This window comes from Galeopterus variegatus, unplaced genomic scaffold, assembly GCF_000696425.1.
Source record: "Galeopterus variegatus unplaced genomic scaffold, G_variegatus-3.0.2 Scaffold757, whole genome shotgun sequence".
Lineage (NCBI taxonomy): Eukaryota > Metazoa > Chordata > Mammalia > Dermoptera > Cynocephalidae > Galeopterus > Galeopterus variegatus.
In genome coordinates, this window is record NW_007726868.1 from 522,670 (window position 1) to 536,350 (window position 13,681).

General features: G+C 34.6%; 1 protein-coding gene across 2 annotated transcripts in view; it reads right to left on the reverse strand.

The window, feature by feature from the left end:
- SMARCC1 (SWI/SNF related, matrix associated, actin dependent regulator of chromatin, subfamily c, member 1) overlaps positions 1-13,419 on the reverse strand; it is a 117,472-nt gene extending 104,053 nt beyond the window's left edge. For both annotated transcript variants that reach the window (XM_008572148.1, XM_008572147.1), the window contains exons 1-2: positions 13,355-13,419; positions 10,230-10,305 (exon numbers count right to left, since the gene is read on the reverse strand). In XM_008572148.1, coding sequence (XP_008570370.1) covers positions 10,230-10,305; positions 13,355-13,404 — 126 coding nt within the window. In that variant the 5' untranslated portion in view covers positions 13,405-13,419. The remainder of the gene's footprint in view (positions 1-10,229; positions 10,306-13,354) is intronic.
- Between the last annotated feature and the right edge of the window lie 262 nt (positions 13,420-13,681).

Here is a 13,681-nt window from a genome sequence, read left to right on the forward strand (position 1 = left end):
ACAAAACATGAATATCTACATAAATAATTAAACACTTAAACATTTAAAGAATGCAAAAGAAAAAAAGCTGATTTATTATTCTCAAAGCTTCAACTGCGTAAAACTTATTAAACTTAATAGTAGTAATGATATGAGAGTTGCAACTTAACCATTTCTAATTTTTATTCCATTTCATTTACTGAGTAAACAAGGACAAAAAGCCTCAATTACTTGGCTTAAACTTAGATTCAGATAGCTAAGACCTTTAAATTCGATAACCATATCATCTTTATCTTCATGAAAATCACTAATAAAAACACTTAACAGCACAGAGCCAAAGACAGACACTGCTTTAGGAACAAAGGATGTTTCTACATTTATGCAATCAACACCACTCTAAGTAATGATGAAAGAGAAACATTTACAAGGACCAATCACCTAGCACCATCAAATATACGTGACCTTTCAGACCTTTCAGGGATAGGCGAGGTCGGGGGGTAGGACAGTTGACGAAGTGAGAGTCAAATGCTGGGTTCTTCCCAGTCCTTTATATGGCCACTTCTTTTCTTTTAGTTAATGCTCTTCAGGAAGAACCAATAAAATGAAGTGTTGGACAGATGTAGATGAACAGATACAGACTGATACTTAAACCACAGACTTAGCCTATATAATATTCCATTTTATCCAACATTACTCACTCAGGGAGGGCACAACTGGAATTTGGCACTAGACAATTACTCCCTGAGTGGAACTACTATACACATCTCAAATCTGGGGCAGGGGAGAAGGGGAGGAATTGGTTACAATTGCCCTGAACATGCCAGGCCAAGAACCACTAAGCTACTATCATAAGAACCAAGAGAGTAGAAATTACAACTGTGACGCCTTCCTAGAACACTGCAAAAACAAGAAACAATGTGGCAATCACCGCAAGACAATAAGAACTTCCTAATAAAAATATTCTGTCAATCTAAGCTCCCCACTGCTCTGTTGCTTTAAAAAAGGGGTTACCAAATCAGTCATTCAAGATACCTTTCAGATACTTTTCATGTATCTACTACATGACTCCTCTCCACTTGAAAACTGTAGTAATATATACAAACATAAAATTAATACCCTGTAGGCTGGCCAGTTAGCTCAGTTGGTTAGAGCATGGTGGTGATACCACCAAGGTCCTGTTACCAGCCAGCCCCTGCCCTCCCCCGCCAAAATTAATTCCCTGTCAGAGATAATAAGACTTCCAATAATGTAACCTGGTAAGATTCCTGAATGCATATAGTATGGTAAGAGTGTATAAACAAAGCACATGAGAAGTGTCAAGTTAACTAGAGAAAGAAAAATGACTGTGTTAAAGAGTACATTTTTTACTGAAACATAATTGTATCTGTGGGGTACTGCATCAATAGTTGTGTGCAATATGTGGTGCTCAAATTAGGATCATTAATATATTCAACATTACACAATGTAATCATTTTTTGTGGCCCTTTACAATTTTTCACTAGCCCTGCCTCAAACTCCCCCTTTCCCACCTCTGGTAACCTCAGTTCTGTTCTATCCTTTGGAATGTTCCATGTATTATTGTGATTGTTTTATCTTTTTCTTTTTATTTATTTATTTTTAGCTCCCACTTATGAGTGAGGACATGTGGTATTTCTCTTTCTGTGCCTGGCTTATTCACTTAACATAATTTTCTCTAAGTTCAGCCACATTGCTGCAAATGGCAGAATTTCATTATTTTTTATGGCAGAGTTGTATTCCATTGAGTATATATACCACGTTTTCCTTAACCAGTTGTTGATCAATGGATATTTAGATTGGTTCCAACTCTTGCCTGTTGTAAATAGAACTGTGATAAACATGGGAGTGCAGGTATCTCTTCGACATGATGATTTCCATTCTTTTGGGTATATACCCAGCAGTGGGATAGATCATATGGCAGTACTATCTGTGGTTGTTTGAGAGATCTCCATACTGTTTTCCATAATGGCTACACTAATTTAGTCCCACGAACACTTCCCCTTTCTCCACATCCTCGTCAGCATTTATTCTCTTTGATAACAGCCAGTCTAACTGGGGTGAGGTAATACCTCTGTGTGGTTTTGATTTGCATTTCCCTGATGCTTAGTGATACTGCACATCTTTTCATGTGTCTGCTGGCCCTTTATCTTCCTTTGAGAAATGTCAATTCAGATCCTTTGCCCATTTTTTAACCAGGTTACTTGTTTTTTTTACTGTTAAGTTGTTTGAGTACCTTGTATATTACGGATATTAATCCCTTGCCAGATGTGTGGTTAGCAAATATTTTCTCCCATTCTGTAGGTTGTCTTTTCATTCCATTAATGGTTTCTTTTGCTGTGCAGAGGTTTTTTGGTCTGATGTAATCCCATTTATTTTTTCTTTTGTTGCTTGTGCTTTTGGGGTCTTATTCAAAAAGTCTTTGTCCAGTCCTACATCCTGAAGTATTTCCCTGAAATTTTCTTTTAGGAGATTTATAGTAGTTTCAGGTCTTATATTTAAGACTTGAATCCATTTTGAGTTGATTTGGGTCATAGGGTGAAGTACAGGTCTAGTTTCATTTTTCTACATATGGATGTCCAGTTTTCTCAGCACCATTTATTGAAGAGGCAGTACTCTTCATTGTATGTTTCCTCAACATACGTTATTTGTGCCTTTGTCAAACATCAGTTGATTTCTGGGTTTTCTATTCTGTTCCATTGATCCAAGTGTCTGTTTTATGCTAGTACCGTGCTGTTTTGGTTATTATAGCTTGGCAGTATAATTTCAAGTCAGGTAATGTAATGCCTCTGGCTTTTTTTTTTTTTTCAGGATTGCTTTGGCTATTTAGGGTCTTTTGTTGTTCCATATGAATGTTAAAACTGTTTTTTCTAATTCTGTGGAGAATGTCATTGGTATTTTGATAGGGTTTGCACTCAATCTGTAGATCCTTTTGGGCAGTACAGATATTTCCACAATGTTAATTCTTCCAATCCAAGAGCATGGAATGTCTTTCCATCTTTTCTGGTTCTCGTTGTAGAGATCTTTTACATCCTTGGTTAAGTTTATTCCTAGGTATTTTATTTTTTTTGGTGACTACTGTAAATGTGCTAGCTTTCTTGATTTCTTTTTCTGCTTCTGTTATTGGAGTACTGGAGTATAAAAACACTGAAGCTGATTTTTGCATTTTGATTTTGTACCCTGAAACTTGATTGAAATTGTTTATCAGCTCTAAGTTTTTTGGCGGAGTCTGCATATTTTTCTATATATAGGATCACATCATCTGTAAACCGGGACAGTCTGATTTCATCTTTTCCAATCTGGATGCCCTTTATAGCTCTGGCTAGTACTTCCAAAACTATGTTAAATAAGAGTGGTGAGAGTGGGTATCCTTGTCTTGTTCCTGTTCTTGGATGATACTGGCAGTGGGTTTGTCGTATATGGCTTTTACTGTGTTGAGATACTCTCGAGAAGGGTAAATTAACACACTGATGTTTTAGAAAATCTATGTCAAGCAGAATAGTGTTTTCTAAAGTGTGGTAAAAGTGCATATATATTGTTATTAAAAAAAAAAAAAAGCTAAATACTGACACTGTACATCCTTTATCCAGAAATCTTTGAAAGAAATCTCTTGAGAAAGTATGCTAGAACAATATGTGATAGCTAACAACTGTTTATACCAGGCACTATGCGGAACACCTCACATATATATGATCTCATTTAATCCTCCCAGCATGGTAAAGCAAGGAGCTGGTAACACATGCTCCTTGACTTACAATGGCATTACATGTCAATAAACTTGTCATAAATTAAAAATATCATTTAAATGGAAAAAGCACTTAATACACCTAACCTATTGAACATCATAATTTAACTTACCCTACCTTAAACATGCTCAGAACACTTACATTAATCTAAAGTTGGCAAAGTCATCTAACACAAATAATAAAGTTTTGACTATCTCATGTAATTCATTAGATACTGTACTGAAAGTGAAAAACAGAATTATTGTATGGGTACTCAAAGTACGGTTTGTACTGTATTCATATCACCTTTGCACCACCATAAAGTTGAAAGACCAAACCACCATAAGTTAGAGACTGTCTGTAGGGCCGGCCCGGTGGCGCACTGGATAGTGCGCCGCTTGGGAAGCGCGGCGGCGCTCCCGCCCGAGAGTTCGGATCCCACATACAGACCGGTTCCCGCTCACTGGCTGAGCGAGGCGCGGGAGCAACGCCGAGGGTTGCGGTCCCGTTGCCAGTCCCTGGTCCGGTACGGGGGCAACACTGAGGGTTGCGATCCGGTGCCGGACACGGAAAAAGACAAAAAACAAAAAAAAAAAAAAAAAAAGAGACTGTCTGTATTAGTCTCTCCAGCTTTCCAAATTAGCAAACTAGGTCAAACAGAGTTTTAGTAAGCTGCCTAGTTATACACCTAACTAGAGGCAAAGCTTGGATTTGCACTGAGTTCCATCTGAGCTCTTAAAACACCGTGTTCTATTATCTCTCTCATAAAAATACCTTAGTGTCAGAATAATATAATAGGTTATGTGGCCTGGGACAAAATACCTAACTTCTGGAGCTCAGTTTCCTTATCGATAAAATGATACCACGGTAAGTTCTACAATCAATCCCCATCTTAAACTTCTGACACTATGAACTTCAGGAAAATAAATTTCTAAAAATCCTTCAGTAGTACCTTACAATATTATATGACTCATGAGTCATATGGTTTTTCCTTTCATCTACATTTTTTTCTAAGTAACCACTTACTCTGTTCTGACTAGACTGATGTAGAACATGCCCCATCTTACTATACACAAAGATATTATATCTGATTGAAGGTGTTAAGTCATCTTGTGGATTGAGTAGTTCTGACATTGGATAACTCATTTCACATTTGTTAAGTTTTCTAAGTTTTCAAGGAGAGATTGGTTTGGATGTAACTCCTTATACTACATTTAAAGGTAGTTGTAAAATTTTGTTTTGTGTGTTTGGTTTTTTTTAATCACTGAGGTAACGGGGCAATATATATAGAAGGGGATGGCAAACCATCTTAAAGGGTTAGATAGCAAATATACTACAATTGCAACCATGCAGTCTCTGTCTTAACTACTCAACTCTGCTGCTGTAGTGAAAAAGTAGCAATAGACAATACGTAAACAAATGGATGTGGCTGTGTTCCAACAAAACTTTATGTACAAAAACAGGTGGTTGGCTCACAGGCTAGAATTTTCCAACCCTTACATAAAAGTTGTTTTACACAACTGACATTTCATATGTGAGATTAAGGAAGAAAAATTTCTCCAAAAACATACCTTAATTACCATATGATCATTAGATAATGATCAATGAGGTGTGAAAAAAACTATACAGCTTCACTAAAAGATATATGGGAGACAAATCACATCCGCAGATTGATAGATTAAATATTATAAAGGTTTCAGTTTTCTGTAAATTGATCTATAAAGTCAATTTAATTCCAATCAAAATCCCAATGAGTTTTTTATATGGACCTCAACAAGATGATTCTAAAATTTATACAAAAGGGTAAAAACCCAAGACGCCCTTGATGAAAAAAAAGGAAGGGAATAAAATATGAAAAATAGGCACTTCATAGAAGAAGAAACACCTAAGGTCAAAGAATTTGTGAAAAAATGATAAAACTATGTAATAATAAGAGAAATACAAATTAAAACCACGATGAGATACCACATTCACCAGAGAGACAAACATTAAAAAGTAAAAAAACACCAAGCATTGGCCAGAATGTGCAGCAACCAGAAAATCCATACACTCCTGGCAAAATAGAATTTTACAACCATTTGGAAAACAATATGGCATTGTTTAGAAAAGATGAATGTATACTCGCTGAACCAGCAAATCCATTCTGAACATATATAAAAAAGAAGCATGTTCAAGAAAGTTTATAGCAACATTTGTTCATAACATCCTGAAGTGAAAAACAACCACATGCCCATTCGCATTACAATGGAAATACTGTGATATATTCATACAGAAGATTACTTTTATTACTATATCCTATATTATGATAAAATCTCAGGAACATAATGCTAAAAAAAAAAAAGTAACTTACCAAAATAATATAACTACACTGATATTTAAAGCTTTTAAGATACATGAAATTGGGCCGAGCCCGTGGCGCACTCGGGAGGGTGCGGCGCTGGGAGCGCAGCAGCGCTTCCGCCGCGGGTTCAGATCCTATATAGGGATGACCAGTGCGCTCACAGCGCTCACTGGCTGAGCGCGGTGCGGCCGGTCTCAAAAAGGAGAAAAAAAAAAAAAAAGATACATAAAATTGAAACAAGCTTTGCGCACTTATACACAGATGTAGCAAAATTACAGTGGAGAAAAAGAAAATCAGAACATTTAGAACAATGATTACCTCTGACAAGGCAGGTCAAACACAAGGACTACTGCAAAGTTAATGGTAATTATCTACGTGTTTGTTTTACCATGATCTTTTTTCTTAGCCATATTTTATGCAATATATATTATATGCAATTTAATTTTAAAAATTGTTTTCTTCATCACAGCAATCATACTTCCTTTAGAAAAACAACATAATACATGGGTACTGTTTTATAAAATAATACAGAAAACAAGAGGAAGAATTTCAGTTTGAATTTTACGACTAAAGACACATTATTAGCTCTTCTTCCCTAGGTCTCGGATATAAGATTTTCAAGCATTAAAAAGTATTCTATCAGTAATATCCCGTTGTAAGTGAAATAAAAATACAACTTCAAGGAGAAAAAGAAAATATATCATGTATTCGACTTTTAAGCAATAGCCTGTTTATTTTTAAAATGGATAAAGGTGGGGTATGAATTCCAATAGTATTTAGATTTCAAGAGATACATTAAAACAGTATTTATAATGTGACAGAAACCACATACTCAGCAACTATTTAAACACTGAATGAAAAATATTACATGACAACTGAATATACAAAAGAGTATTTTATTTGGCTCTCTTGAAGATATACAATGAACAAAGTTTGTTAACCACTCATTTAAGATATTAATAATTGTTCTGATTATGGACAGGGCATTTTTAGCTGTAGTATTTATTTTTAAAAGTCATTCTATTTTCCTAAAAACAAATCCAAAGAATGGTATCACTTTCCTCATGCCTTACTAGCACTTATCATTCTAGTGAATTATACCCAGGAATCATCAGGAGCACAGATGTAAAAGTCACAGAATTATCATTCAAAGGGATACTTCTCACACTGTCTCTTTAAAAGAAGGTACAGCATTTGTTTGTAACCCAGAGCCAATTTTATATGGCTTATGGATGGCTAAAAAGAAATTCTCTATTTAACATAATAAGAATTTTTAATGCCTGGCCTTTCTTTGTTAGAAACAAATTTAACATTTCCCTAATAAATAATTTAGAATACAGGTATGAACAGACTTCTATTAAACAGGTACTGTAGTTTTAGTAATGTCTATAAAATGAGAAAATACTTCAATGACAGTAATATTATGAAAATAAAAAGAAAAAGTAGACACTTTAAAATTTATATACACTATAAAATATCCTAGAAGTTTAATGGAGAAAAAGAGACAAGGAAGGAGAAATGAAAAGAGACAAGGAAAAATGAGCTAAAAGGGAAAACATCAGATATACAATATTAAGAGAATACATTTAACTCAACTACATAAGGAAACCTAGTATACAGTAAAGGTGGGACGTCAAATCACTGAGACAACGGTGATCTTTTTAGTAAATGTATATATAATGGATAGATAATACTATTAACATATACAATTAGATAGCCATTTGAAAAAGACACAATGAGATCCATTCATTACATCATACACAAGAATATACTCAAAATAGATTAAAGATCCAAATGTAATAAGTGCTAGAAGAAAACAGTGGTGAATTCCTCAGCAATGTGAGGCAGGAAAATACTTTTACTACTAAAAATCTTGATGCATTAAAGGTAAAGATGGAAAAATGTGACCACATAAAAATAATAACTTTTGCATGGCAAGAAAAAAAAAACACAACTAACGTCAAAATACAATTGAAAAACCAAGAGAAAACATTTGCAATAAACATCTCATATAAACAGCTAACATTCTCAACATTTAAAGAACTTTTAAAACTGAAGGGAGGATATCACAAAAGAAAAAAATCTTATAGAAAAATGGGAAAAAGACATAGTTCACAAAAAGACAAAAATGACACTTTCACATACAAAAAAGACGTTTAACTTCCCTCACAAAAAGACAAATACAAATTAAAACTAAACAGAGATACCATTTCTCACATATCAAAATTGGCAAAAATTCAAAAGCTTGATAATGTACATTGTGTTGGTGAGGCTATGAGGTATTCTACGTACTATTCTTATTCTTGCAACTTTCTGTGGGTTTGACACTATTCCAAATAAAAGTGTTTTTTTAAAAAACACTATTTAAATTTTTTATTTAAGCTCATTTTCCACATAAGGATTCTGAAGCTCAAATGCTAAGTAAGTCTTTCTCAAGGTCACACAATTAGAAACAGAATGAACCAGGTCAAAAATCCAGTATTTTGATTCAACTTAAATGCTCATTATACTACATAAAAACAGTCAATAAAATCACGTATAGACGTCCCTAGCACAGCCGTGTGTCCCAGACATGGCCCTAGCCCACTACACAGTGGAGAGGTGCCAAAAAGTAAAAAAAATTTAAAAATAATAATCATGTATAAATACCACTTCTCATGGAAAGGAACCAGAATGCCCTGTAGAAATGGCTGATTCCAGGGCTAGGACAAGGAAAGCACAAAATGGTTTGGAACATATTTTTGTCCAGAAAGAAAAGTATGCAAAAATGAACTGACTAATGCCAAAAGATCACAGGAGACAACTTTAATGAGTTCCTACTGACCAAATGTGGGTCAATTTGACAATTAATCAAAACAAAAAATGGTAATAATGTCACTGCTCTTTAAGTATATACTGACAGTATGACACATGTGAATGGAGAAGAGAAAGCTCATTCTCACTATAAAATGCCAATTACAAGCATAGATGGAATGGATAGAGTTAGAAAAGTACCATTAATAACTAACTCATGCAAAAATTATTAATGGATGAGCTAACTTTTAGATAAAAATTTAATGAGAAAAAGGATATATAGTCTCAAAATAACTCCATATAAAATACTTTTCGTTACAAGAAAAATGGTAGTGTTACAGTGAAAAAACCTGGCAGATACTACCTTTAACAATCAAACTGAATATCAGCAAAAATGGGAAAAACTGACCATATATATCTCCTGATGTGATACATTGAGAAGGACACAATATTACTTATGTATTCCAACCAAAAATACAAAGCCTGAATATAATAATGAGGAAACATCACACAAACTCAAATTCAGAGACATTCTAAAAAACTACTGACATAAATCATTCAAAAATGCCCATGTCATGGAAGAAAAAGAACGATTACAGAAGTGTTACAGATTAAAGAAGACTAAAGAAGCCTGACAAATATGATCCAGAGGTGGATCAGTCAAAAAACTTACTATAATGGATATTATTGGGACAATTGATGAAAATGAAATATGGGCCTTGTATTAGATAATAGCATTGTTTCAAGACTGCATTTCCTGAAACAGTTAATAACAGGGGAATCTGAGAGAAGGATATAAAATAATAATTTGTTTTGTACTATTCTTGTAACTTTTCAAATTATTTCCATATTAAAAGTTGAAAAAAAAAAGTCAATGAATGGACTCATCATTGTAATAGAAATGATTAATAAAATACATCTACATCATACTAAGTCACATAGGCACCGCTTCAGGCTTCCTAAATGACACCATCAAAGATATTCAACTTTACTCCTCACACTCCTCTTTCAACTCTCAAATCACAATCTGTGGACTTGGCTTTGGATTCTCCTCAAACATCACTGTAAACATCTTACCTGACCTAGATAATGAACTCTTCAATGGCACGTCATATTTCTTTTTACGTTTGTTTCTCTTTCTGGTGGCTGGCCAGTACAGGCAAGAACCCTGGACCTGGTGCTATCAGCACCATGCTTTAACCAACTGAGATAACCAGCCAGCCCCTGAAGTGGGTATCTCTTAAATGAATAAAAAGAAATGGAGACCACTGTTCTGTATTTCCTTAAAGAACTATGTTATGGAGAAGGGCTATGAAGAACTATGAGATTATGTAAAAAATAATTTTTTTTCCTTTTTTTAAAAAAGGATCATTCACCTTCCATGGCTTTTCTGGAATTGGTGGATCTTCAATTTCAGCATCAACATCACTACTATGGATCCAAGTGTCATAACTACAAAGGAAATGAAAAAGAAAACAAATTAGAATCTAAGTTCATTCATTAGAAAGAATTTTATCAAACAGCAAAAACATATTTTAGAAACATTATTAGGATCCACTAATAGCAAGTTATCAGACCTTTTGTCTTTACCATTATGCTGAGAAAACTCCCCAGTAGTAGTCACCAGTAACCTTCATATTGCCAGAGTGAACTTTCTGAAAACTCAGTCCACATCACTCCACTGCTCAAAATCTTCCAATGGCTCTCACCTAATCAGAGGGAGTCAAAATCCTATCAGGCCTCAAGATCTGTTCCTGTGACTGCCTCTCTGATTCCACCTCCTACTCCTCTCCCCTCTCTCATGTTATATTCAAGCCACACAAGCTTTAGTGGGATTCTTCCAACACATGCCACCAAGCCTGCATGCACTTTACACATGTTACTTCCTGCTGCCTGGATATCCATATAGCTCACTTCCTCACTTCTTCACATCTCTTTGCTCCAAAAGCTGCTTCTCAATGAGCTCCAACCCACTGATATAAATCACTTCACCTACTCTAACACAATTAAGAAATAAGCATAAAATTATCTACCAAATCAAATCTTAATGCCACTACACTGGCCAATAAATTACTATAAAACCAAGTGAAATCTAAACAAAATACAAGTATGATAACAAGTACTGGCTTCCTTTAAGCCACTACTTAAAAAGTCAGTTCAAAAGCATTTGGAACAAGCACATGTCTATGTATCTACTAACAACATTCTGGTAAGTTTTCTAGGAACACTTAAACATGAGCTGGAACAAAAGTTCCTTTGTCAATTAATTAAGTATACCAGGTAAATGGCTGGCCAGTTAGCTCAGTTGGTTAGAGCGCTGCCTTGTAACAAACACCAAGGGGTTTGGATACCTGTACCAGCAAGCTGCCCCCCCCACCAAAAGGACACCAGGTAAAAATTACAATAGTGAGAAAAAAATGTTAACTTTATATTCTTCAAAAGTCTTGATGAGAAAATGTAATACAGATAGAAGTCAGGGCAAAGGCCACTGTTAATTTTTTTTAAAAAGTGAACTAACAAGGCCCCTAAGGAAGGCAAGAACTGAGCCAGCTACTACATTTTTATTTGATCCATAAGAAAAAGGTTAGCAAACAAGCTAATATGACTTATAATATGTTATTATAAAATTTATTTGAACACTATTCTTACATAGATGGAAACTCAAATTTACAATGACAGGCTAAGTGTTTCGAATGGCAAACTGCTTTCCTATAATAGTTGCTGTAATATTAAAAGGTGTTTTTTTGTAGTGCCGGGGACCACTGACTTAAATCCTTGAGACAAAGTGTTTTATAGAAAACATTTAATCAAATGTTATTATTTTTAAAAGATTAGGTCACTTAAAGTTGTCAATTATGGTTCAGAAGTTGATTACCAAGCTCAGTTGATTTAGTTGTAATGAACTCAACCTGTATAAAAACACTATGCATATACTCTTAAAATTTTGAACATATCTAAAGATATAGTTCCTTCTTCTAAAAATGAGTACAAGTAAAATGAACTTACTTAAATAGATTAACTTAAAAACAACACAAAACCAGACATTTTTTCTCCTGATGAAGAACACACACCTATGCAACAGTGTGTGTTGTATTCCTCCCCCACTGAAATGCAATCTGATCAATCTCTAGATTCAACTACTAACTTAAAGGAAATAAAGAGAACACAGAAACCTGTTCAAATACACCTCAGTGTTGCCACTTAAAAAATCCACTGTGGTGAACTGAACAGAACCAACAACCTCATTTCTTTAACAATGCATTGCAAAGAGAGGTCAGGAAGACAGAGGGAGACCCTATAAATTAAAAAGTACTTACATATACCAACTGATCACAACATGTTGATTTTATCTGAATTGTAATTCAAACAAATATCTATCAATCAATCAAATGCATCATACATATGACAACACTGACTGGATATTTCATATTAAGAAATTGTTCAGTTCTTTTTTAGGATTGACAATGATATAATTACTTTTTAAAAACTGAATGTTTATCTTTTAGAAATATATGCTGAAAATTTTATTTATTTATTTATTTATTTATTTTTGTCTTTTTCCGTGTCCGGCAACGGATCGCAACCCTCAGTGTCGCCCCCGCACCGGACCGGGACCGGCAACGGGACTGCAACCCTCGGCGTTGCTCCCGCGCCTCGCTCAGCCAGTGAGCGGGAACCGGTCTGTATGCGGGATCCGAACCCTCGAGCGGGAGCGCCGCCGCGCTTCCCAAGCGGCGCACTACCCAGTGCGCCACCGGGCCGGCCCTATGCTGAAAAATTTATGATTAAAGTTGTATGTTTGGGATTTGCTTCAAATAATATGGAAAGGCAAGAAGTAGATGAGGGTGGAGGTGAAAGGAAACTGATCAGACCTGAAAAATTCACAATGAAGAGAATCTCCACTTGACATGACAAGAATTAAATGAACATCAAAGCAGCACTACTGTAGGTTTAGGAAAATTAAGTACATGAAAAGTTATCCCTATTCCCATGAACAAAGACCGCCATTTTCACTAATATCTAGCTCTTATTTGTAATATTCTTTATTCATATTACAGAAACTGAAACACACAAGTTATATAAAAGCAGCAACAACACCAGGTAAATAAATTTCTAACAAGAAAAATTTCATTTTAGACAAAATAATTTCATCTTTAATAGTTTGGCATGAGTAGTTTTTGAAAAAACGAAACTAATTAATCATAAAGACTAGAAAAAAATTCATTTCTTGAAGGAAACAAATCTAAATTAGCAGCATAATACCATATTGAAGAATTCTTGGCAAATGTATGAAAGATATCAGTTTTTTGAGATAAAGACAAATGACTTCATTGAATTCTATAACTTAAATAAGAAAAAAGTCAATAAAAGACTCAATAAAGTGAGAACAATGACTAACACAAATCAACAAAGTTGTCACTATTCAGAAAATAAAACAATATATAAATAAATCTGACTTGCTTTGGTCTTTATACCAGATCTCAGGGCACAGCAACATTACCTGTCGGGGTAAAAACCCCAATGCACTAAAACCTGTTTATCTTTTCTCATCACCGGTCTCAACCATTCATCTGAAAGAGAAAACAGAAAAACAAACAAACAAAACCTTCAGTCAAGCTGACAAAATAATCGAATAAACTATGATTTAGTCTTAATTGTTACTAGACTTTTTAGTTTGCTAATAAGCTAAGAAAAAAATTTTTAGATTGAGGACGACCTACCAGATTAAGAGTATTCTTTAATTGCCTCATACATGTTAATTTAGCCCCTGCAATAAGAGTGTAAGCAATGTGATCACATGTTATAGATATTCTTCTTTCAGGGCTCC